Raw genomic sequence first — 25,991 nt, 5'->3', positions numbered from 1 at the left:
CTAGATTAGGTTGGGATATCTGGGTTTGAATGGACAAATTGGACTGGAGGTTTCATGACTCAATCTCTTCCTCCAGCACCTGCATCCCATCCCTGTTTCTTTAGGGGTTCAAGTGGTGGGGGAAGTGACGGAGATAGGGACTGTAGGGCTGGAGTGGATTACAGAGATATGGAGGTGTGTAGGGAATGGAAGTTGTGACAGAGGCAGTGAGGGATGCAAGGACTGGAGGAGATTACAGAGATGAGGAGGGGGTGTAGGGGCTGGAGGGAGTTACAGAGACAGCGAGGGGGTGTAGGGGCTGGAGGAGTTTCCAGAGATGGGGAGGGGGAGAGTGGGCTGGAGGAGTTTACAGAGGTAGGGAGGTGTGTACGGGCTGGAGGCGTTTACAGAGATAGGAAGGATGTGTAGGGGCTGGAGGAGAGGGGGAGACAGAGAGCTGGGAGAGAAAGGGAGAGAGAGAGAGAGAGAGAGAGAGAAAGGGGGAACAGTGAGGGTGAGAGACAGAGAGTGGGGAATAGAGACACAAGGACAGAGAGAATAGGAAAGAGGGAGAGGGAAAGACAGAGAGAGGGGGTGAGGGAGAGAGAGGCAGGGAGAGAGGGAAGAGAGAGGATGGAAGACAGAGAATGGGGAACATAGGCGGGGACAGACAAGGAGAGGGGAGACAGGGAGGGGAGAGAGAGGGACAGAGACAAAGTGACGGGGGGAGAGAGAGACAGATAGAGAGGGAGACACAAGGGGGGAAGAGAAACAGAATGTGGGGCAGAGAGGGGAGAGACTGAGCGTGGGGGAGATAGAGAGAGCAGGAGCCACAGAGAGGGGGGAGAGAGAGGAGAGAGAGAGATGGGGAGAGGGAGCGAGGGCAAAAGGGGAGACGGACAGTGAAAGATAGTGGAGGGGGTGACAGAGAGTGAGAGGCGGGGGAAGATAGAGACAGAGAGAGAGCACGAATGTGCCAGAACTACAGAGAGAGAGAGAGTGAGAGAGAGAGCGGGGTGGGGTTGGAGTGGGGGACAGAGAGAGAGAGAGAGAGAGACAGAGGAGGGTAGAGAGGGTGTGTGGGCAAATGAAAGAGGGAACGAGAGAGGTAGAGAGGGAGATGAGATGGGAAATGAGAGGGCCCAATAGACAGAGAGAGTGACAGAGAGAGTGAGCCTGGGGGACTTGTTGAGAGAGAGAGAGAGAGAGAGAGAGAGAGAGAGAGAGAGAGAGAGTGAGAGAGATAAATTGTTTCTATTTACTTACAGCAATGGCAGAAGGTTAGGGCCAGAATGTTCGAGTTCCTCATGGTTACTTTTCCCGCTGTCTGTCTGTCTGTCTCTCTCTCTTTCCGTCTCTGTCTCTCTCCAGCTGCAGTCTGTAAAAACTCCACACGCATGTGATTTTTTGAAGAATGCATCATTCTGTAATATCCAACTCACCACTCACTGAATCTATTTCTCCCAGCTCTCTCTCTTTGTCTTTTCTCTCTTTCCCTGTCCCTCTTTCTCTCTCTCACTCTGTCCTCTCCCTCACCCCCCCTTCTCTGTCCTCTCCCTGTTTCTCTGTCTCTTTCTCTGCGTGAAAAGTTGCCCTTTCAGTCCTTTGTGAGTCCTCCTATAGAAATTTGCGCACCATTAGCTTAGACCATGAGATGGTATGTAGACCATTCAGTCCAATAAGTTGCTACACCATTAATGAGACTGTTGCCGAATTGATCATCCTCAGCGCTACTTTCGTACTGTTTCCCTCCACTCACTTCCTGACTAAAAATCTGTCGACCTCTACCTTGAATACACCCAATGACCCAGCCTCAACAATCCTCTGTGGTCATGAACTCCACAGATTCGCACTGCTCAAAAAATGCACCCTCAGAAGAGCCAGGAGGAGACATGAGAAGTTGTTGGCAGATAGGATCAGGGTAAACCCGAAGGCTTTCTACAGGTATTTAAGGAATAAAAGAATGACGAGAGTAAGATTAGGGCCAATCAAGGATAGTAGTGGGAAGTTGTGTGTGGAGTCAGAGGAGATAGGGGAAGCACTAAATGAATATTTTTCAACAGTATTCACTTTAGAAAGCGACAATATTGTCGAGGAGAATACTGAGACACAGGCTACTAGACAAGGTGGGATTGAGGTTCACAAGGAGGAGGTATCAAAAATCCTGCAGAGCGTGAAAATAGATAAGCCCCCTGGGCCAGATGGGATTAATCTTCGGATCCTCTGGGAAGCCAGGGTGGAGATTGCCAAGCCTTTGGCATTATCTTTAAATCGTCATTGTCTACAGGAACAGTGCCAGAAGACTGGAGGATAGCAAATGTGGATTCCCTGTTCAAGAAGGGGAGTAGAGTCAATCCTGGTAATTGTAGACCAGTGAGCCTTACTTCAGTTGTCTGTAAAGTGTTGGAAAAGGTTATAAGAGATAGGATTTATAATCATCTAGAAAAGAATAATTTGATTAGGGATAGTCAGCACGGTTTTGTGAAGGATAGGTCGTGTCTTATTGAGCCTTATTGAGTTCTTTGAGAAGGTGACCAAACAGGTAGATGAGAGTAAACAGGTTGATGTGTTGTATATGGATTTCAGCAAGGCGTTCGATAATGTTCCCCACAGTAGGCTATTGTACAAAATGCGGAGGAATGGGATTGTGGGAGACATAGCAGTTTGGATCAGTATTTAGCTTGCTGAAAGAAGACAGAGGGTGGTGGTTGATGGGAAATGTTCATCCTGGAATCCAATTACCGGTGGTGTACCGCAAGGGTCGGTGTTGGGTCCACTGCTGTTCGTTATTTTTATAAACGACCTGGATGAGGGCGTAGAAGGGTGGGTTAGTAAATCTGCGGATGACACTGAGGTCGGTGGAGTTGTGGATAGTGGCGAAGGATGTTGTAGGTTACAGAGAGACATAGATAAGCTGCAGAGCTGGACTGAGAGGTGGCAAATGGAGTTTAATGTGGACAAGTGTGAGGTGATTCACTGTGGAGAGAGTAACCGGAATGCAAAGTACTGGGCTAATGGTAAGATTCTTGGTAGTGTAGATGAGCAGAGAGATCTCGGTGTCCAGGTACACAGATCTTTGAAAGTTGCCACCCAGGTTGACAGGGTTGTTCAGAAGGCATATAGTGTTTTAGCTTTTATTAATAGAGGGATCAAGTTCCGGAACCATGAGGTTTTGTTACAGCTGTACTAAACTCTAGTGCAGCCGAACTTGGAGCATTATAAGATAAATGTGGAAGCTTTGGAAAAGGTGCAGAGGAGATTTACCAGGATGTTGCCTGGTCTGGAGGGAAGGTCTTACGAGGAAAGGCTGAGGGACTTGAGGCTGTTTTCATTGGAGAGAAGAAGGTTGAGAAGTGACTTAACAGAGACATACAAGATAATCAGAGGGTTAGATAGGGTGGGCAGGGAGAGCCTTTTTCCAAGAATGGTGACAGCGAGCACGGGGGGACATTGCTTTAAATTGTGGAGTGACAGATATAGGACAGATGTCAGAGGTAGTTTCTTTACTCAGAGAGTAATAAGGGTATGGAATGCTTTGCCTGCCACGGTAGTAGATTCGCCAACTTTAAGTACATTTAAGTCGTCGTTGGACAAGTATATGGATGTACATGGAATGGTATAGGTTAGGTGGGCTTCAGATTGGTATGACAGGGTGGCGCAACATCGAGGGCCGAAGGGCCTGTACTGCGCTGTAATGTTCTAAGTTCTATGTTCGTTTTGAAATGGGTGAGCTGTTACTCTGAGATGGTGTCCTGTGGCCCGAGACTCACTCACAAGGGAAAACCCCTTTCCATATCTCCCCTGTCAATAACGGCACCTCTCATTCTTTGAAACTCCAACGAGCCCAGGCCCAATATACTCAAGTTTTCCTCCAGACCTCAGACCTCACAGTAGCCCAGCGAACCTTCTGAGGAAGGCCTTAAATGCTTAGTAGATAAGGAATTGCGAAGATTTTCTGAGGAAGGGTCACTGGACCAGAAACATCAAATCTGATTTCTCTCCACAAATGCTGCCAGACCTGCTAAGTTTTTACAGCAATTTACACTTTTTTGTTTCTGACTCCCTGCATCCGCATTTCTTTCGGTTTTGTGTCCAGTTGGGAGAAAAGATCTGGCACCTTGCCTACCCATAATAAACCCACACAGAACAGAGGAAAGCAGAGTTGGCCAAACTATACAAAAATACCCAGAATGCCCCAGCAGGGACCAAGCGGGCTGACAATTGAAACCAGACAGCACTCGCAGACAAGGGAATGCACTTCCCAAAACCCACTAACAATACCAGATCAACACAGCTGTCCCAAAGCCCTGTGGTCAGTCTCATGACATAGCAATATCAAAGCCATACAAAAGAAAGGTCAGACAGAGAGGCACCAACGGACCCTGCTCCCAGGACAGGAACAATGGAAACACCTTTCTTTTTCAAAGGAGACATCCTCACCTACCGGGAGAAGATAAATAAAATCTCCTGAGCCATCAATAACTCATTGATACAGTCAGGATGTTACATTGGATCGATCATCAGGACCTTCGTCTGATAACTGTTTTTTCAATTATCATCATTGTAACTGGATCACTTAATTTCCAAATACATTGTAACTTTCCCCATTTTAATTAACCTCATTTTACAAGATTCCTAGAAAACCTGGCTTCACCCTCAGCTCGGGGAAGAGAACCCTTTTATTCCTGATGAAGGGCTTTTGCCCGAAACGTCGATTTCGCTGCACTTTGGATGCTGCCTGACCTGCTGTGCTCTTCCAGCACCACTGATCCAGAATCTGGTTTCCAGCATCTGCAGTCATTGTTTTTACCACGAAGAGAACCCTTGATCTATCTGTACAGGCTGTCAGTTCTGCGCCAGCCGAGTCAACTTCTCTCCCAGTGATATGTTTGTAATAAACTATGTTTGCCTGGTCTCTGCTTTATTGGGCTAATTTCTCGGACAGTTTGGGGTTAGTCGGCAAGCCCCTTTTGTCTCTCTCAACAGGGTAAGTGAACGTGATATTTCAAATTTCGGCCATTTCGGATCTGGCTGCCAGCCCTGTCCTAGCAGGGACAGACTAGAGAAAGGCTGGACGACTGAAGAAGGGCTTATGCCCGAAACGTCGATTCTCCTGCTCCTTGGACGCTGCCTGAGCTGCTGCGCTTTTCCAGGAACACATTTTTCAGCTCTGATCTGCAGCATCTGCAGTCCTCACTTTCTCCTCCCGACTGTGGAGGATGGCCACAATTCTGATCTAGCAACTGTGGCGAGTTGGGTTCAGCTACCACAGACCTGGCCTGTGGAGGTAGTCGAGGAAACTAATAAATTCATCACCAGGTTTTTAACTAATTGGCAGCTGGCTGCTGCAGCAATTCGGAATTGAGCAACTTAGACTTGGCCTGGCGAGGTAGTCAGGTGGGATCCTAAATTAATGAACTATCATTTGAAAAGACAGAACAATTTGGCCTACGCGTGATCCAACTTGAGCCAGGACTTGTGTCACGATGCTGATCCAGCCAAGGGAAAGCTGGTCGGGCAGAGAAAGGATGGCAAGATAGGAGGAGAGATTCGCCGATTACATTTTCACTTTAAGAAATCCTCAGATGATGGGAAATTGACAGGGGCCCTGCTGTCTTGTTTCTCTGTCTTGTGTTTGTTCTGTATTTGTCTTATCTGTTTTGTCCTGTTTGTTTCTGTGGTTGTCAGCGCTGCAGTCTGTTCTCTATACCCAGCCTGAACCAGAGGTCAGTCAGGGTGTGGGTCCCCAAACCCTGGGAGAAAGACCGCCCCGGGGACAAGTCTAACTTGTCCTGCTGATGCAGTGGTGCGCGGACGCCGACTGTCTCAAGCAAGTGACGAGCACCACGGTAACCACTTACGCTCGGAGAGTAAGGTCGAGAATACCCTGTTTATACAGATCACCAGCCAATATGGTTTGGGAGCAGAATAGTGTAGGTAGGTTTGGCGACCCTTCGTGGCCTGAGTTTCGATAAGTTTAGGGAAGTGGTCAGCAACCCCCAACCCTTAAACTGAAGTCACAGAGTCCTAAAAACTCTGATAAAAAGGACCCCTCCCAGCCTCTTTCCCTCAGTCCCCCACACTTACCTTCGTTGCTGAGGAACTTGATCCGGGGTGTGGGAGGAACTGGTTCAGTTACTGGCTTCCCAACTGTACTGGGCAGCAGACAGAGAGAGAGTGATAGATCGATTAATAGAGAGAGACTGGCCAGCATCCTGTCAGATTTCATCTTAGTTCTCAACAGGTCCTAGTGCCCAGCATAACTGAACTTTGGAGAAACTTTGTCTCTTTGTGTTTGGCCTTGCACGCACATTTGCTTGTTTAAGTCCCTGCAGCTCAAGATGCAGAGATGACCTGATTTATTTTCCATTTGCTGATCTATGACGGTTTTTCTTTGAAGGAACCACCGGTGCTTATGAAATAAAAGTTCTGCATAAGTTTTATTAAGATAATAACGTCCTCATCCTTCTCTGCTTGTTGTGCAGTCACTGAGGACTTGACTTATCAATATCGGGTGTCCCATCTGACTGCGTTTGTTCAGGGCTCAATAGTTTGTTTACTTTTCAGTCTGCGTTTCCATGCTTGATGACCTTTTACCTGTAAGTAAAAAATGAGTTCTGCAGATGCTGGAGATCACAGCTGCAAATGTGTTGCTGGTCAAAGCACAGCAGGCCAGGCAGCATCTCAGGAATAGAGAATTCGACGTTTCGAGCATAAGCCCTTCATCAGGAATAAGAGAGAGAGCCAAGCAGGCTAAGATAAAAGGTAGGGAGGAGGGACTAGGGGGAGGGGCGATGGAGGTGGGATAGGTGGACCTCCATCGCCCCTCCCCCTAGTCCCTCCTCCCTACCTTTTATCTTGACCTTTTACCTGTATTGCCTGACCTGTCAATCACTCCCTGCCTGTGTGTTCTGTGAGCACTCCCTTTGTTTTTCCCTCAAAAGCCATGGCACAGCACTTAGAAACCAACCCAGGAACGTGCAGGACGCCATGAGGGTACAGACATCCACCCTTTGCCGAGAGACGCCGGCTGTGGGAGCTTGGCGAGCCCACGCACGTCGTGTGAATGGCTCAGGGCCGAAAATGAACAAGAATACACAGAAAAGGCCTGGTTAATATGTGAACTTCAAGAATAAGGTAGGAGATGCTATTGTTACACTTGGTTCACCAGCAGACACCGTCCAAAAGACAGGGTAGAGACGTTACATTATCCACTTCACAGGGGACCTTTACACCGGGTCCCAAGGAAAGTGGGCGGGGGCCTTTAAAATTGATAAAAAAAATTACTCGCCCACGGCCATCACAGGGGGGCACAGGGATCCCTCGGGTGTCACTGTCGACATGTTGCAGTGCCTCACGAAGTTTTGGGACATTGCCAAACACCATCAGCTCCCAAGGTAAAAGACCACTGCTAGAAAACCCCCGAGAGCGGAGTCCCCAACCACCCCCACAACCCCGGAATACAAACACCATACTCAACAGCATCCCTGCCTCCGCCACGTGCTTTTCTGAAATCAACCTCTGCTCAGCCTTTTCCTCCAACAAGTTGTCGTCCCCTTTTCATTTTTATGTTTGGCGGATGCCAGTACACTTGGACCAGACTTCCCCAGGGTTACACGGAGAGCCCCACAGTCAATGCTGCTTACCAGACCGGTGTACAGCAGTCTGGCACAGTGACCTCCCGGTCTGGGACAGTGACCTCCCAGTCTGGTACAGTGACCTCCCGGTCTGGGACAGTGACCTCCCGGTCTGGGACAGTTACCTCCCGGTCTGGTACAGTGACCTCCCGGTCTGGGACAGTGATCTCCCGGTCTGGGACAGTGACCTCCCGGTCTGGGACAGTGACCTCCCGGTCTGGGACAGTTACCTCCCGGTCTGGTACAGTGACCTCCCGGTCTAGGACAGTGACCTCCCGGTCTGGTACAGTGACCTCCCGGTCTGGGACAATTACCTCCCGGCCTGGTACAGTGACCTCCCGGTCTGGGACAGTGACCTCCCGGTCTGGGACAGTGACCTCTCGGTCTGGGACAGTGACCTCCCGGTCTGGGACAGTTACCTCCCGGTTTGGGACAGTGACCTCCCGGTCTGGGACAATTACCTCCCGGTCTGGTAGAGTGACCTCCCGGTCTGGGACAATTACCTCCCGGTCTGGGACAGTTACCTCCCGGTCTGGTACAGTGACCTCCCGGTCTGGGAGAGTGACCTCCCGGTCTGGGACAGTGACCTCCCGGTCTGGGACAGTTACCTCCCGGTCTGGAGCATCGAACCCCGGTCTCACACATTGACCTCCTGGTCTGGCAGAGTGATCTCCCGGTCTGGTACAACGACCTCCCGGTCTGGGACAATTACCTTCCGGTCTGGTACAGTGACCTCCCGGTCTGGGACAGTGACCGCCCGGTCTGGTACAGTGGCCTCCCGGTCTGGTACAGTGACCACCCAGTCTGGAGCAGCGACCCCCGGTCTCACACATTGACCTCCTGGTCTGGTAGAGTGATCTCCCGGTCTGGGACAGTTACCTCCCGGTCTGGGACAGTGACGTCCCCGGTCTGAGGCAGTGACCTCCCGGTCTGGGGCAGTGATCGCCCGGTCCAACACAGTGGCCTCCTGGTCTGGGGCAGTGATTGCCCGGTCTGGGACAGAGACCTCCCGTCTGGGACAGTGACCTCCCGTCTGGCACAGTGACGTCCCGGTCTGGGGTGATGAACTCCCGGCCTGGGGCAGTGACCACCCAGTCTGGGACAGTGACCTCCCGGTCTGGGACAGTGACTACCCGGACTGGGACAGTGACCTCCCGGACTGGGACAGTGACCTCCCGGTCTGGGACAGTGACCTCCCGTCTGGGACAGTGACCTCCCGGTCTGGGACAGTGACCTCCCGGTCTGGGACAGTGACGTCCCGGTCTGGGGTGATGAACTCCTGGCCTGGGGCAGTGACCCCTTGGTCTGTGGCAGTTACCTCGTGTTCTGGGGCAGTGATCTCCCGGCCTGGCACAGCAACCTCACGGTCTGTAACAGTGACGCCCTGACCTGGTGACAGTGACCTCCTGGTCCGGGGCAGTGACCTCCCAGCCTGGCACAGTGACCTCCCAGCCTGGCACAGTGACCTCCCAGTCTGAGGCAGCGACCTACTGATCTATGACAGTGACCTCCCGACCTGGTGGCAGTGATCTCCTGGTCTGACACAGTGACCTCCCAGTCTGGGGCAGTGAGCTCCCAGCCTGGGGCAGTGCCTTCCCGGGCTCTTTCCAACTTTCTCTCTCTCTCCCTCTCTGTCTCACTCTCTCTCTCTCTCTCTCTCCTTCCCTCTTTTCCTCCCTCTCTCTCTTCCTCACTATCTTATGCTCTCCCTCCCTCTCTCACTCTCTGTCCCCCTCCCTCTCTCTCTCATTCTCTCTCCCCTCCCTCTCTCTCACTCTCTCTCTCATTCTCTCTCTCATTCTCTCTCCCCCTCCTTCTCTCTCACTCTCTCTCCTCCTTTCTCTTCGTCTCTTGCTCACTCTCTCTATCCCAGTCTCTCTCTCTCTCCCTCCCTCCCTTTCACTCTCTGTCACTCTCTCTTCCTCTCACTCTCTCACCCTCTCTCTCTCTCTTCCTCACTCTCTCTCTCCCCACTCTCTCACTCCTTCCCTCTTTCTCCCCCTCTCTCTCCCGCTATCTATTGCTCTCCCTCCCTCTCTCAGTCTCCCTCGCCTCGTCTGTCTCTCTCTCTCTCACACACCCCCACTCTCTCTCTCAATCTCTCTCTCCTCCCTCTCTCTCTTTCACACTGTCTCTTGTCCTTTCTCTTCATCTCTCGCTCACTCTCTCTATCCCTCTCTCTCCCCCCTCTCTCTCTCTCTCCCACTCTCTTTCCCTCATTTTCTCTCCCTCTCTCTCGTTCATTCCCTCTTTCTCCCTCTCTATCTCTTCCTCTCTCTCCCTCTCATGGTCTCCCCTCCCTCTCTCGGTCTTCCCCTCGCTCTCACTCTCTTCCCTCTCTCTCCCTGTCTCCTTCTCTCTCATGCTCTCCCCCTCTCTCCCCCACTCTCTTGTTCTCATTCCCTCTCTCTCTCTCACTCTGTCTCGCTCTTCCCTCTTTCTCCATCCCTCTTTCTCTCTTCCTCTCTCTCCCTTGCTCTCTCTCCCTCTCTCATTCTCTCCCTCCCTCTCTGTCTCCCTCTATCTCTCCCTGTCTCCCTTTCTCACTTTCACTCTCTCTTTCCCTCTTATCCCCTCTCTCTCTTTCACGTTCACACTCTGTTTTGCTCCCTCCCTCTTTCTCTCTCCCTCTCCCTCCCTCTCTTTCCTTCTCTCCTACTCTCTCTGTCTCTTTCCCATTCCCTCTCTCCCACTCTCTCGCACTCTCTGTCTCTCTCGGTCTCACCCTCTCCCCTCTCCCTCTTTTCCTCTCTCTCCCTCTCTAACTCCCTCTCTCTAACCCCTTAAACTCTCTCCCTCCTCCCCCCGATTCTGTCCCTATCTCCCTCTCCCTCTCTCACTCTCTCTCTCCCCCTCTGTCTCCTTCTCTCCCTCTCTCTCCCTCCCTCCCTCTCTCCCTCTCTCGCTCCCCCTCACTTTCTCTCTCTCTCTCTGCCTCCCTCGCTCTCTGTGTGTCTCTTGCTCCCTCACCCTTCATCTCTCCCTCCCTCTCTCTGTCTCTCTCCTTATCTCCCTTCCTCCCTATTTCCCTCTCTTTTTCCCTCTTCCTCTCCCTCTCTCCCCTTCTCCTCGTCCCTCTCTCTCTCCTTGTCTCCCTCTCCCCCTCTCCTTGTCTCCCTCCCCCCCTCTATCCCTCTCTCTCTACCTCTCCCTCTCTCTGTTTCTCTGTGCCTGCCTCGCCCTATGGTTAAACTCTCCAATAGACCCAGTTCCAGCTGAGGAGGTGCAAAGGCTTTCACTGGGCTGATTCCGGATTTGGGAGTGTTGCCTTCTGAAGAAAAAATGGGGTAGACTGGGAGTATACTCATTGGAGTTGAGAAGAATGAGAGAGGAATCTTACAGAAGCATCTAAAATGATGAAGGGAATAGATGAGATCGAAGCAGGGAGGTTTCCACTGGAACGAGGCTGGAGAGACTCAAGATAAGAGCACAGCAGATTTCAGACTGAGCACTGCAGATGCTGGAGATTAGAGTCCAGAGTATGCTGTTGGAAAACACAACCACTCAGGCAGCATCAGACGAGCAGGAGATTCGATGTTTCGGGCATAAGCCCTTCATCAGGAATTCTGATGGACTCTTAAATAAAGTCTTCTTCACTGAAGATTGGATTGGATTCACTCAGACAGGGGATTGTTGTACATACTGAAGGATTGGTGTTGGGACCACAATTGTTTGTCATTTATATAAGCAATTTTAATGACAATATAGGCGGCATTGTTAATGCTTTTGGATGACAGCAAATGTGGTGGCATAGTGGACAGTGACAGGCGCCCGTTTCCACCACTCGTGCTGACAGTGTTTTACATTGAAGCTGAAGCCTCTCTTTTTCATTGTACTATTTAATTTATGCTATGCCTTCTCCCCCTGACGCCCAAAAATCATCACTTAACATCTCACTGTATTTCGCATGCAGCAGGGGGAGAGATGATCATGTACCAAGTGTGAGATATGCCCTGGGCGGCGGGGCAGGACTAATAATTCTGAAGGAATCAGTCAGACGGTTTAGATAGATGCACATTCTCACCTGTTCTTATGGATATTAAAATGTGGTTTATCAAACATCGAGAAACTGAAGATAGAAGGAAAACTTTAAACATTGTATTGAAGATACTTTTAAGACGTTAACAGTATACTTAAGTACAACCTGTTATCAAAGAAGGCAGGAAATGATGAAATTAGCCACATCTTTATTACGTATTGACTTATGTTGACTGTTAGACTTGATGCTTGTTAAAACTCGCTAAGTATGGGAGAATAAAATGCGATTTTATGCAACTAATTTCGATTAAATTTCTTATGATTTTGAACACACTTCAACAAACAGCAGTGGGTGCTAGATGAGTTGTTTGTTTTAAATCTGAAGGAGATGATATTTTGTTAACCGAAGATATTAAGGGATAGAGGCCAACCGCATTTGCCCAGTGATATTAACAGTATTATCTAGAGAGCCCAGTGATATTCTGGCAGCCCAGGTTCAAATCAAACCATGGTAAGATTAGAATTCTATAAAAAATTCTGGAATTAAGAGTCTAATGATTGTCACGAAATCACCATCTGGGGAAAAAAAACAAACAAATATTTGACTCTCTAACGTCCTTTAGCGAAGGAAATCTGCCATCCTCACCTGGTCGACATGTGACACCAGACACATAGCAATGTGATTGACTCTGAACTGTCCTGGGATCAATAAATGCTGACCGAACCGGTGATGCAAACATCCTGCAAATACATTTTATAAAATCTATAATGCTATGTCACAGATAAGCATTGAGTGCCAGAAGATGTTCGAGGGGCTGAATGTCCTCCTCTTGTCCCGATGACCATAATGTGGAGACATGAACCAAGTCTTGAAAAGTTAACAAATGTCAGATTTAACTTCACGAGTACGTTGTATTGTAAGCGGCATAAATTAGCATGTTTAGCTCAGAAACCCGAGTGTCGAACTGTTGTTATAATGTAGTCATCCTGACGGATGGGGGCACACAGTGAGTACCGAGTGGGCTTGGAGACATGACCTGTCATTCACCATGACCTTGTTGGTCCAAGGACTGTGCCAATAAGTCGGACGGTGAGCTCAAGACAGGACTGTTCCCGCTCAGTCTGAGGGAATCTGCCACATTTTCAGCACAAAAATCATGTCAGGATTGCTGAAGCATCGGCCCAGTTCAAACTCTTCAGAGAATTTACGTCTCTCCGTCAATGAGAACATTCTCAGAGAATGCCACTTGCTTTACACGGACTCAAGTCAGGGTAAGATAATGTGGCGGGGGTGGGGTGAATGTTTTGGGAAAAAAGTGAAGTTATAAGTATTTTCGAATCAATCTGTTTGGAAACGGTATTGCACTCTCTGAAGCAGGACTCCCATTTAGGGCCACTTACCACTTCATCACAGGAGGACCCCCACCCCCATCACCCCCTAGAGTGAAAGATATTTTTAACGAGCTTCCAGTGTACAGCTGAGTTCCTCGCTGCCGTGTTTGAGAGGCAGCAGCTGGTGCGTTTATTTCAGAGTTTGTGAGTCACTCGCTTCTCATGTATCATGAATCTTGAATTAGCTGCAGCTGAACTCTGTAATGCAGCATTCAACAGGACTTTTGCAGAACTATCACTTAGATCTGTGGAGTAATGTCACACACATACACAACCTTAGATTTTCTCTCATACTCTCTCTCTCTCTCTCTCACAAACACGCACACGGACACTCACATTTGCGCACTCACTAACTCACTCTCACGTACAATACACACACATGCATTCTCACACATATATTTTCACAGTCGTACACACTGACTCACGAACTAACCTATTCACTAATTCCTGATGAAGGGCTCCTGCCCGAACGTCGATTCTCCTGCTCCCCGGATTCTGCATGACCTGCTGTGCTTTTCCAGCACCACACTCATTGACTGATTCACACGCACTCACTCACTCAGGCATCCGCACACACACTCACATAAAGATACTCACACTCACATACAAATAATTTCACACATACTCGAGGATCAAACAGTCAAACACACATGGGCTCTGTCTCACAGACACACACCCACACCCCATGCACATACAGGAATTACTCCAACAACTCACAGCCTCCTGTTTTAGAATATAGAATATAGAACGGTACAGTAAAGTACAGGCCCTATGTCCCACTACGTTGTTCCGAAAATTTATCTGAATCTAAGATCAACCTAACCTACACGCCGCCCAATTTACTGCCGTCCATGTAATTGTCCCTAAATGTCGCTTAAATGTCCCTAATGTCTCCGAATTTACTACCATTGCTGGCAGTGCATGCCACGCACCCGCCACTCTCTGTGTAAAGACCCTGTCTCTGAGATCTCTCCTATACCTTCCTCCAATCACCTTAACATTATGACCTCTCATGACAGCCAATTCTCGCCTGGCGAAAAGTCTCTGGCTATCTATCTGTGTGCACCATGGCTTATGTGGAGGCTTTTTGGAGAATTTATACAATTCCATCCATAGGTCTCCCTATGTGACACGTTACATATTGAACCTGAGCTATGCTTTTTACTTCATATTTCTGCTTAAAAGTCACTGGATCTTCATACTGCCAGCAAAGATGGGCGTCGATACCAAGTACAGGAATGGCAATGAGATTTAACGAATGATATAATCGACGTGATATGTACAAAGTGAGAGCAAAAGGGTGAAATTTATAGATGGTGCAACATCGATTGGTTTGATCAGAGTGAGGATGGAAAAGCTGTTCACTGGGTGGGAAAACGATTGAGAGTCCTGCAGAGGGTAGCAGTGGGTTCTTTCATGAAGGATCAGGAGAGAAATTTGCATTCTCAGTGAACTGACACGTACTTTTCTGATTGTACAACCTGTCGGGAGAGGGAGATTCATTTCGAAATCAAAGTTAAAAAATGTTTTAATGGAGAGATTTTCAGAATGGTTCGATTCAGAGTGAATGCATTGGAAATGTGAGAGTAAGAGGATCGCGATTTTTCTCAAACTTCTTCAATGTAACCAATGATGGTGTTCAGATTAATCGCTAAGTATCTGCGTTCACTCCAAATTCTCTGATTCCTTAAGGATGGAAATAATTGCCTGGCTCAGCCTTAAACATTCTTTTACCCCATAGTCCACATTTCTTCAGATTTACAGTAATTCACAATCCAGCCAATGACTCATGTGAGGCTTTAGTTTCTAATGTCAAGCGTGAATGATTGAACACATATCCTCTGACCATGATCCCAGATAATAAACTCCCCAGCTTAAGATTCAACTTCTCAGTGTCTACCCTTTGAATCTCTGTGGAACTAATGCGTTTCGTTTTGATCAAGTTCCAGCCTTCTACATGCCAGGGAGTTGTTGGGCAATTGGCGGAACTTTCTATTATTCCAGAATCGAACTCAACTCTCTTTTGTCATGCAGCGTACTGCTGCACAATGTCATCATTCCTTTGAATGCAAGCTAGGGCTGAACACATAGAATCATAGATGAAACAATTTAACCCATTATGTCTGTACAGGCTCCTGAAAAAGCTACCCAGCTCGTCCCATTCTCCAGTCCTATCTACGTAGCCCTTGCATTCATCATTTTCAAATATATATCATTCACATTTGAAACCTTGTACCTAAACTGCCTCCAGCACTTTCCCAGGTAGCACATTCCGAATTCCAAAATGAAGACATTTCTTCTCATCTGAAGGAGTGTCAATGGACCAGGAACATGCTTCCTCTCCACAGATCCTGGTAGATCTGCTGCGTTGTTCCAGCAATTTCAGTTTTTGTTTCTGATTTCCAGCATCTGCAGTTATTTCGGTTTTTGTCATTATCTCACTCCTCGCTCTCTTGTTGACAATCATGAAATTCTGACACTTAATACTCACACATGAACTGTTGGAAATGGAACCTCTGTTTTTACCCAGTCAAAATTGTTCATAATTTTGAACAATTCGATAAGGCAAGTCTCAATCTTTCTTCTTCAAGGAAATTAAACCCAATCTCTCTAATATTTCCTTTTATCTAAAATCCCTTATTCCCAGGATCATTCTCGTACATCTACTTTGCACTCTGTCCGGAACTCCAACATTCTTCATTATATAATGTGCCCAGAACAGAATGCAATACTCCAAATGTGATTGGACCAATGATTTGTAGAAGCATAGCACCACTTCCTTGCTTTTAAATTCTCTACCTGCATGAACCCAAAATTCCTATAAGACTTTTTAACGAGTGTGTCAAGCTATCTGGCCATCACCAGAGAATCATGTGCATGAAATTGGAGGTCTCTCTGCTTCTTTACGCCACCCCAAAGTTGTATCATTAATTCTGTTTTAAGATAGATTTTAGTAAAGTCTTATGTCATATATGAAACCTTCACCTTACCTATAAATTGCAATAACAAACGATGTGCCTTACATAGAACATAGAACATAGAACATAGAAAAATACAGCACAGTACAGGCCCTTTGGCCCTCGATGTTGCGCCGATCCAAGCCCACCTAACCTACACTAGCCCACTATCCTCCATATGTCTATCCAATGCCCGTTTAAATGCCCATAAAGAGGGAGAGTCCACCACTGCTACTGGCAGGGCATTCCATGAACTCACGACTCGCTGCGTAAAGAATCTAACCCTAATATCTGTCCTATACCTACCACCCCTTAATTTAAAGCTATGCACCCTGGTAATAGCTGACTCCATACGTGGAAAACGTTCTCATTGTCAACCCTATCTAAACCCCTAATCATCTTGTACACCTCTATCAAGTCACCCCTAAACCTCTTTTCTCCAATGAAAACAGCCCCAAGTGCCTCAGCCTTTCCTCATACGATCTTCCTACCATACCAGGCAACATCCTGGCAAACCTCCTCTTCACCCGTTCCAGTGTCTCCACATCCTTCTGTGCAAGATTAAGCCATTTAATCCCTCGAGTTTGTTATGCCAATCAAGGGAATCGTGGTTGATCATGGGCTCTTAAGTTATTAAAAAGTGTGCTGCTTTATTTCACTTGTGTCTTTTGCATCGATATGCCCAAGTATTCATGTGCAGCAATATCTTAAAAGCTTATGTTTGCAAGCAGCTATTTAGTTCTACTCTTATGATCAATTTTAATAAAGGAAACTGACAACATTTTAATCTATTGCTGCTCTATTGCATATTTATCACTATAAATGAACTTACATGGAAGAAATTTGTTCATGCTTTCAGAATAATTCATTATGCAAATGACACGATAAAGTGGAGAAATGTGAATGTGATGATAATGCAATTACAAATTGGAAAAATTGGAGATAAAGTTACAGATGTAGGAACATAACTTAGAGCCTCATATACTTCTAATTCAAGAGAAAGAGACAGAGCGAGCGACAGAGAGAGAGAGAGAGAGAGAGAGAGAGAGAGAGATAGACAGAGAGAGAGAGAGAGAGAGAGAGAGACAGACAGAGTGCTGGAGAAAACCATTAAATCAATGGGACGTCACGTAGTGTCTCATTGCCCGAGCTGTAAAATGTAAAGATTTACTACAAGTCGCATTCAGGCGTTAAGAGAATGAGATGTAGCAGAAATGAATGTCTCCTTTTATTAAGGAAGCAATTGTAATTCTGTGATTAAGTCTCACAATTGCAGAATCTCTATTCTTTTGTCATGTCATGTCCAATGCATTGAAAACTTGGCCAGGGTGTTAAGCACTAGATATGATCATCACTCTATTACGCTTATATATTTCCTTAATTTTTGTATTAAAACAGATGAAAAAGGAACAGATATATATTCTCTGTTTATTTGAGCTATTTTATTCATCAAGCTACACCCTATGTTGTAGCAGCAACGTGAAATCAGTGCAATGTGAGTGAATTACCTCTGATGTCAAAGGGAAACCAATCAACTAGTTTCTAACGGAGGTGATCATATTCACGCCATTCAGTCACAAGTAAAACTTTTATGGGCATAACATCAAATTTCTGATTTTTAAAAAATCTGCTCTCGATAGGACTGGTGGGGATCGCCAAGCAGCTGGGCCTCAGACTCTTGGCTCCAAGGAAGAAGATCACAGTGATGCTGATGGGCAATCATTCAGCTGGGAAGAGCTCCTTCATCAATTGGTAAGCAGGCCAGTTTCACTGTTGTATTTGGGAGGGTTGGGCCGGGTACATTCATGAGAAATGCTTGAAGAATATTGACTGGATCTGAACATCCACCTTAGCCAGGAGGGTCATTCTCCAGCAGAAAGTGCGGATTCATAAAATGTTGGCATGACTTGACTAAGTTGCTCTGAACGATACTCTTAAATAGGGACGGTCTGTATAAAATGGAACAGGAAAAAGAAAAAAAAATAAACAGGAGTCTTTGATCACACAGCATTAAAAAAAATAAAATGCAAAGCCCCCCTCTGATGTGAAGGAAAAAAAAATAAACAGGAGTGGGCACACAGCAAAAAAAAATTTAAAAAATGGAACAGAATGTCAATTTTGTTTATACAAAGCAGTAAATAAAACACAGCAAAAAGTTAAAACACGAACAACAATCGATTTGATAAATTATGCAAGGTCAGGCGATTGTGGTCAGAAAATTAAAACAACGAAGAAGTCAGTCAGTGTATCCAGTCAATGTAGTAATTCTGGATTCAGGAGTGTTGCTGGTTACAGAATGGAAATTCATCTTTCAGTTCCAAACCGGTGGTCCATACTTTGCTGGAATGGATCGGCTGTGGGTCCTCTTGGCAGCGCCTTCGGCTGTATGTTCCAGCACAATCATTTGCCTTCCCACCTATTTTTATGTTATTTGCAAATTTGGCAAAATTATGTTCAAATTTCATTGCAGGTTCCTGCTGATTCCAATAGTAATAACTAGTTTATAGAGACAGTCAATGAAAGGGCAGAAGGGCCGAGTGGAGTTTGTACCCTGCAATATGAATGAATTCTTGGTCATTTCGAGTCTCCCAGATAAACACACCTGCAGCAATCTCACCATTTGCAAAAGTTTAATGTCCAGATTCTGGATTCAAAGCGAAGTTTCGAGTCTCTGATGTACGCTCAGTAAACAGTACCTACCTGGAGATCACGTGTAGGGAACTGTTTACCTGCAGATTACCAGTGTTAGGGCAGAAGGGGAACGAATGAGCATGAGGTTATCTAATGATTTGGAGATGCCGGTGTTGGACTGGCGTGTACAAAGTTAAAAATCACACAACACCAGGTTATAGTCCAACAGGTTTAATTGGAAGCACACTAGCTTTCGGGTGAAGGCAAATGATGGTGCTGGAACACACAGCCGAGGGCGCTAACAAGGAGCCCACAGCCGATCCATTCCAGCAAAGTATTGACCACCGATTTGGAACTCAAAGATGAAACTTCCATTCTGTAACCAGCAACACTCCTGAACGCACAATCACTACATTGACTGGATACACTGATTGATGTCTTAGTTGTTTTAATTTTCTGACCACAATCACCTGATGAAGGAGCGTCGCTCCAAAAGCTAGTGTCCTTCCAATTAAACCTGTTGGACTATAACCTGGTGTTGTGTGATTTTTTTTAACTCTGAGGTTATCTAATAAGAGCACACAAGCAGTGCACGAGCCCGCACCCCCCCACCCCACCCCACCTTGGTCTACCTTGCTAATCCGTAATCCAGTTGGAAATGGATGGAACCAATGGCTCTCCTTATAAGTGCGGACAGAGTCCAGACTGTGACAGCACCGTCAATTGAGATGCACAGGCGAGGAGGTGGAGGAAGACAGGATGAGGAATAGTTATTGGCGATTCCATCATCACAGCAAGAGATAGGCATTTTAACAGTAATGTGATGTGCTGTCTCTCTGGTGCCAGGGTCAAGGACATCAGGACTGCAGGACATCTGCCGAAATGGGAGGGCGATCATCCAGCAGTCACGTTCTGTATTTCTGTCAATGTCACTGGGGGTAAGGTTGGGAAAGAAAAGAATCAGGGAGTTCTGAAGGAAATTAGAAAAAAAATACAGTCCATCAAGATCAGTAATCTCAGGAGTGTCGCCAGTTTCATGTTTCAATGATTATCAGGATTGCTGGATTCAGATTGAGGCTGGAGATCTGCTGTGCGAGATGCACATTTCCGTGTTACACTTCCAATAGGCCGGGTCTGGTTATTTCTGCTGGGAGATTTGTAAATGCTGGTAGGATTCCTTGCAACTCAATCCCAATTGAGGTAGAACCAAAGTCAAGCTGGGAATAGGAAGTCGGAACAATTGCATTAAGGCTATAAATATAAAGTCGCCATAGTCTCACCAGACCACTGGGCTTATTACAGAGAGATGACTAGTGGTGGTTTTACTTGAGGGTCACCAAGTCTCAGGCAAGCAAAGATGTTGAGAACGTCATGACCACATCAGGCAGGGTGGGAGTATATCCACAATGTTGGCATGACTGTCCAGCCCACAGTGCAAGAGAAACTGGAGAAAGCTGAGTGTAAGTTTCCCGTCACAAGCAGAATGATGACGAGAGGATAAAGGTAAGGGCATTGTAATTGAATGCACACGTTCGTGAGTCCCAACGGCTCCTTTTCTTGTCTGTTCCTCTCAGTGTTGCTCTACAGTGGTCCTGAAATGCTCTGCCGTCCAGTTGATGCTGACTGCCTGAGTGAGAACACTCACAATGTCCATTCAGGAATGACATTTACGGCCTGGCACATGCTCTCCACTACCTCTGCTCCGCTTAGTGATGTTGACTGTTTATTGCAGAGTCCATACTGCCTCTATTCCTCTCAGTAATGCTGACTGAGTCTCTCAGTAGCCTCACCTTATCCAATCTTGTGACTGTAGAAATAGGAATAACACAACCTATCCTCCAGAACAACCTTCGCCATGATCAGTCAAAAGGAAGTGTGTACAAATTGTGCCTGTTTCAATACAACTCAACAGAAGACAACTTTTCCCACGACAGCTGTTCATTAGTCAGTCCACTTGTCAACTCCTGACCCATCTCTCTTGGTGAGGTATTGTTCTCCCTTTACTTTGATGTGTATTGCTAATTATCCTGATGACATCAGGTCAAACATCTTCAGCAAAATGTGTCTTTCCTTAGCTATAATCAAATATTGTATTATCCACGGACTTTGAGAGTGATACTTGCGTGTCTAACCATTGAAACTTGTAGGTACATTGAAGAACATATACAGAAAACAGGAGTTGCAACCGAGACACAGGGATTTACGTTTGTCACCAGTGGAAAGAAAAGGGAGTCACTCCTGGTGAGTAATGGCTTGGATCTTCGAGCTTTCACTCATCCGAGATCCCTGAAAGATAATGGCTTATGTCAAAAACCTGATAGCCTCTTTCAAGTGCACTTCACTGGAATTCTTAGTCATCATCACATTCGATATCATTCTCTTCTTCATTTACATCTGGCGGTTTTGACCCGCTTTCTCACTCCCAATGCCACTGAACGGAAATCACAGATGACTAATAATAATTTATTCTGTATTTAAACTGTTTGAGTTGTGCAGTGCTCGAACATTGACCATTCCTGTAATAATAGAAACCAGACCCAGCTTCCAGCTGTGAGTGCCAAAGACAAATCATAATGCTGTTGCAATCACCTGACAATTGAAGAAAAACATGAATAGCGCTGGTACAGTCTACTTTGTTCTTTGATAAGTTGCTGACAATACCAGAATTTGCTGACCAACCCAAACTCCCCTTAAACCGTAACATAAAACTAACATCTGTGAATGCTGGAAATTTGAATCGGAAGTAGAAACTACTTGAGAAACGCAGAAGATCTGGCAGCATATGTGCATTGCGAAACAGAGTAAACGTTTCGGGTGCACGAATCTTTCTTCAAAACTGATGGTAGCTCAGGAAAGGGGGTACATATGACAGGGGATGTGGGGTAAAGGAGTAAGTAATCTCACCGCATTTTCATTTTCCTCTTGGGGACGCTGCAGCTTTCAAGGTTCAGTTCAGCAATTTTAGAGCCTGACCACCTTCTCCCATGTACTTCACCCTCTCACACACGCCAGGGCCTGTAATGACATGGTCTGCTTTCAGCATAGACTTCCCACTATGAACCAGCAATGGTCCCCATTAGGAGATTTGCTTCTCTATCTCCTGGCTCACTATTATCCATCACTTTGCCTGCCTGGGTGTCTTCCTGCTCTTCTGGACTCATTCTTCACCTATCAGTCACAATCCTCCCCCCCGACCACCAACTTTTTCTCTCCACAGTTGCTGTCAGGTGTTGGTGACAATTTTCCACGGCAGATTCGCTGCCGATGATTAGCCACTGCCAGTTCTCCACCAGCATTTCTCCGCTGGGGTTGTTTGACCTCTGGAGACTATTCACCACCGGAAGTATATATACATGTACTGATTGTTTTCCCTCCCGCCTGTTCTTTCATACTTCTCAGTCCCCTTTATTTATACACATACATCCTACATATTGATTAAAGAAGAGGTAAAATAAACATCGTTTTATTAGTTTATACACAAAAATGAGTTACAAACTTTAACCAGCAAAAGAAAATATATTTTAAAAGTCTTTATAATGGCAGTAAAATCTCACATTAATATTAAACAATGAAATTTTAGTTCATTTGATAGTTATGCGCTATTCCTCTAAGGTATTCCAAACAATCGCTTTCACCGTATTCAAGAACAATTTTTTTGTATTCTATCGTCTGCGTCTCCTATCATTCCTTTTTTGTCGAATTATTTTCTTCATGTCATCGGTAAAGATGCTAGGACTGACTGAGGGACATCAGCTACACATTCATTAATAAGAACACATAAGAATACAAGCAGAATGTTCACATCGCCAAAACTTAATACTTGAATCACTCTTGGACAGTTTATCAAAAACATATATAAAACCATCGTGGTAAAACTTCTCATATACACGTTTACTAATAATTTCCGTTTCCATTTTGAAGACTTGGGGGTAAATGAAAAAAAAACCACAAGCTTAAAAAAAAAGCTCTCCTGTAACGAAAATAAATTGTTACTGAAACAATGCAAACACTACCTTAACCAATATAACGACAATTTTATGTAGTTTGGATATGCTTGTTCCCTAACATTTTAAACTTATTTGCAGTGGCGAATCGTCTTCAGTGACCAATGGGCGGTGGCTAATCGTCAGCTGTGGCGAATGGTCTTGCCCCGGCTGTCAGACGTGCTGAGTTTCTGGAGAGATGTCTGTGTGTGTTGTCACTGAACTGGTTAGTTTGCTAGGCTACTCCGCAGGTCTGCTGTGGGACTGGAGACATATGGAGGACCAGACGACATATGGACATAAGAAATGTTTGCCTAAATGGCTTTAGGTAATCAGGTGTCCTGCTGTTGGTTGGGAGACACATGTCGGCAAGATAAGACAAGGTCAACCTATTTCCTTCCTTAAATAGTCCCATTGGGTCAAACGTTTACTTCTTGTTTCATAAATGAGGAATTTCGACCATTATTATTTTGTTGGTTAAGTCCAATTTCATTCTGTACGCAGTAACTCTATTAGTTGTTCTGGTGACCTTTGAACCATGTCCCCAGAATGCTGCAATTAGTCATATGGTTACAAACATCTCCTCTGGACTGGTTCAGGATTTGGATTCTTTTGAACAATACTCCGTGAATACTCCTATATCAAATTCTAAAGACCCTATCATCCTACTCTCTCTTTGCAGAGAGAGATCTCAGTCACCATGTCTCAGGTGAGGGGAGAGTATAAGAAGCGAGTCTTTCATGGCAACCTCAACTTGCATGGGAATTGAAGACATCATGTTGGTGTTATTCTACCGTGTAAAACGTCTCTTGAGGCAACCGAGGTAACTGGAACCCCGACAGCACCATAACTTGTTTGCAGGACTATACGTCTGTAACCTGTATTCATTTTCCTTGTTTCCACAGGGTAATGCTACATTGCATGTCTACCCGCAATTCCAAGGTCTCGAAAAAATCGAAGGTACTTTCACGGGAATGTAAATTTTGGAAAGAATAGGAGGACTAATAGTAGTTATGAACGTCACATCAAATAAATAAAGCTTCACAAAATTAACTTTCTATCTTTCAATGTAATAATGTCCTAACACCAATCAGGTACAGTCGACATTAATTTGTCAAGGGAATGTGGTGTTGCATAAATGCGCCAAAACGTTTTGATAAAGTAACCAGAAGTGTCGATGAGGGTCATGCATTTGATGTTTTGCTCTGGATTTAGCAAGGCTTTTGAGAAGGGCACTCATGGCAGATTGGTGATGAAGGTAAGATCGTCCATTGGAGACTAAGTAATGCATTGGACTTTAAATTAGCTGAGGGACAAGAGGCACAGTTTGATGGTGGACCGATGTTTCTGGAAGCAGAAGTCTGTTTCGAGTAGTGCTCAGTGGACCTTGATTTTGAGGCACCTGCTCTTTGTGGTATACATTAATGCTTTCGACTGAAATGTATAGATATAGTCAAGAAGTTTGTGGATGTCATAATATTTGCTAAGGTAGTTAATAGGATGACAGCTGTCAACTAAAGGAGGATATTAATTGCCTGGACACATCGGTAGAGCAGTGTCAAATGGACGTAACCCAGAAATGTGTGAGATTTTGCCCTGCTCGAACAAGGCAAGGAATTGTTCTCTGAATGGTAAGACCCTGGAAAGTACTGAAGAGCAGACATACGTTAATGTGCAGATTCACAGATTCCTGGTGTCATCAAGCCAGTTCCTTTTTTTTCAAAAAAAACTATTCCTTGGCTCAAGGATACAATGTTTTGATTGTTTTCAGAGGGATAATGAACCAGACTGGGCTCCCATCAGTCTGATTTCGTGCCAAGGTGAAAAGGGTATTGCGAGGCTTTTTGTTTCTATGTAAACAGATGAGACTTCAGGCCAAAGTGGTCATGTTTTAGAAACGACCTGGAGAATAAAAGGGGACTGATCAGCTCTCGAGCTGAGCACAGCGGTTTGGTTCAGTTTTGAACTGATGAGGAGTTCGACAGTGATCTGTGTGGAAACTCTGTCTCTCTTTCTTTCGGCTCTTCAACTTCAACCTGTCAGCATGTGTTCCATTTGTATTGGGTTTTAAAGGGCGTTTGCACATTGGGACTGTTGTGCATATTCGGACCAGCATAATTAAGACATGTTTGGATAGACTGATTTCTGTAGGGGTTCTCTATTCTGTTCTTTGTGTTTCATTGTGAAATTGTGTGAATAAAGCTTTGTCTGTTTTGAAGTCTAGTAGTCAAGCTAGCTGACATTCTCCGGGTTATTCTCAGTGTACACTTAGCGAAACAAATTGCAAAGTTTTGGTCTGGGTTGCCTGATTAAGAAAGTTTTGAGTGGAATTTGACTGGAATTGGAAGGAGCAGGTGTATAAGATGATTCAGACGGCGTATGGATGACTTCTATGTATTTGGCAAGGCACATTGTTGAGGAGCATGGAGGTTATGTTGGAATTGACTTTAAACGGAAAAAAATACGTAAAATAATTTGAATTTATTATTGTGGACATACGAAGGAAAGGTCTGTGGGGGTAACAATGCGGAAGTTACGTTCAGTGGATTGCTATTTCAGGGAGAATGCCTAGTCACTGCGAAGAGTTGGAGTTCCTTCCGCATTGCAACATCCTGTTTTTCCAACTGCTTTTACAATCTAATTGCCATTGTGGACAAAATTGAAGACGCTTTGCGAATGATGTGTCTCTCTTATATATTGAAGGCGAAAGTATAATGCATATATTTTGATTTAACATGGCGATCTTTGATGTAGACTGAACATAACTTAGCAAACAAAAAGGTATGAGATGGAAAGTCACTTTTGACATTTGACATTCCTAGTTTCTGTGTTCTGCAGGAGTGACAGACTACCTTTCGACCGAGATCAGCACCTCAAAGCAGAAAATGTTTTTCTTGGTGACTTTCATAGATACCCCAGGCCTTGTGGATGGAGACATGTCGTACGAATTTGATGTGGATAAGGCGCTGATCTGGCTGGGTAACCCTTTTTGGTATTTGCGCTTTATCGCCTTTCTGCTAATCAAACTTCTTCTGGGTTAATGATTGAAACTTGTCATAGGAAAGGTAAAGTCACGGCCGCCCTACTCAACCATAGGGCTGCTATCTCCTCAGAGAGAGATAATTGCCGTTTAACCTGAGGTTCACAACTCCTCAGGTGAGGGGAAAGGTTGATGAGGCGAGTCCTTCATAGTAGCCTCAGCCAGTGCAGAAATTAACAAAAAAGCAAAGAACAAAGAAAGTTTACAACCCAGGAACAGGCTCTTCAGCCCTCCAAGCCTGAGCCGATCCAAATCCACTGTCTAAACCTGTTACCCAATTCTAAAGCATCTGTCTCCCTCTGCTCCCCACCTACTCATGCATTTGTTTAGACACATCTTAAATGAATCTACCGTGCCTATCGCTATGACCTCTGCTGTCAACGCGTTACCGGTA

At 45.7% G+C, this 25,991-nt stretch overlaps 1 protein-coding gene across 2 annotated transcripts in view; it reads left to right on the top strand.

The window, feature by feature from the left end:
• Positions 1-12,628: 12,628 nt before the first annotated feature.
• LOC132834534 (uncharacterized) overlaps positions 12,629-25,991 on the top strand; it is a 29,271-nt gene continuing 15,908 nt past the window's right edge. The window contains exons 1-5 of one of the 2 annotated variants that reach the window (XM_060853458.1): positions 12,629-12,866; positions 17,584-17,695; positions 20,722-20,815; positions 23,463-23,517; positions 25,468-25,536. In XM_060853458.1, the coding sequence (XP_060709441.1) occupies positions 12,752-12,866; positions 17,584-17,695; positions 20,722-20,815; positions 23,463-23,517; positions 25,468-25,536 (445 nt within the window). In that variant the 5' untranslated portion in view covers positions 12,629-12,751. Of the gene's footprint in view, positions 12,867-17,583; positions 17,696-20,721; positions 20,816-23,462; positions 23,518-25,395; positions 25,537-25,991 lie in introns of both variants that reach the window. The other variant, XM_060853457.1, reaches the window with a different exon arrangement.

The sequence above is a fragment of the Hemiscyllium ocellatum genome, chromosome 40 (assembly GCF_020745735.1).
Source record: "Hemiscyllium ocellatum isolate sHemOce1 chromosome 40, sHemOce1.pat.X.cur, whole genome shotgun sequence".
NCBI lineage: Eukaryota > Metazoa > Chordata > Chondrichthyes > Orectolobiformes > Hemiscylliidae > Hemiscyllium > Hemiscyllium ocellatum.
The sequence above is the reverse complement of the archived record's forward strand: the minus strand, read 5'-3'. Positions and strand labels throughout refer to the sequence as shown.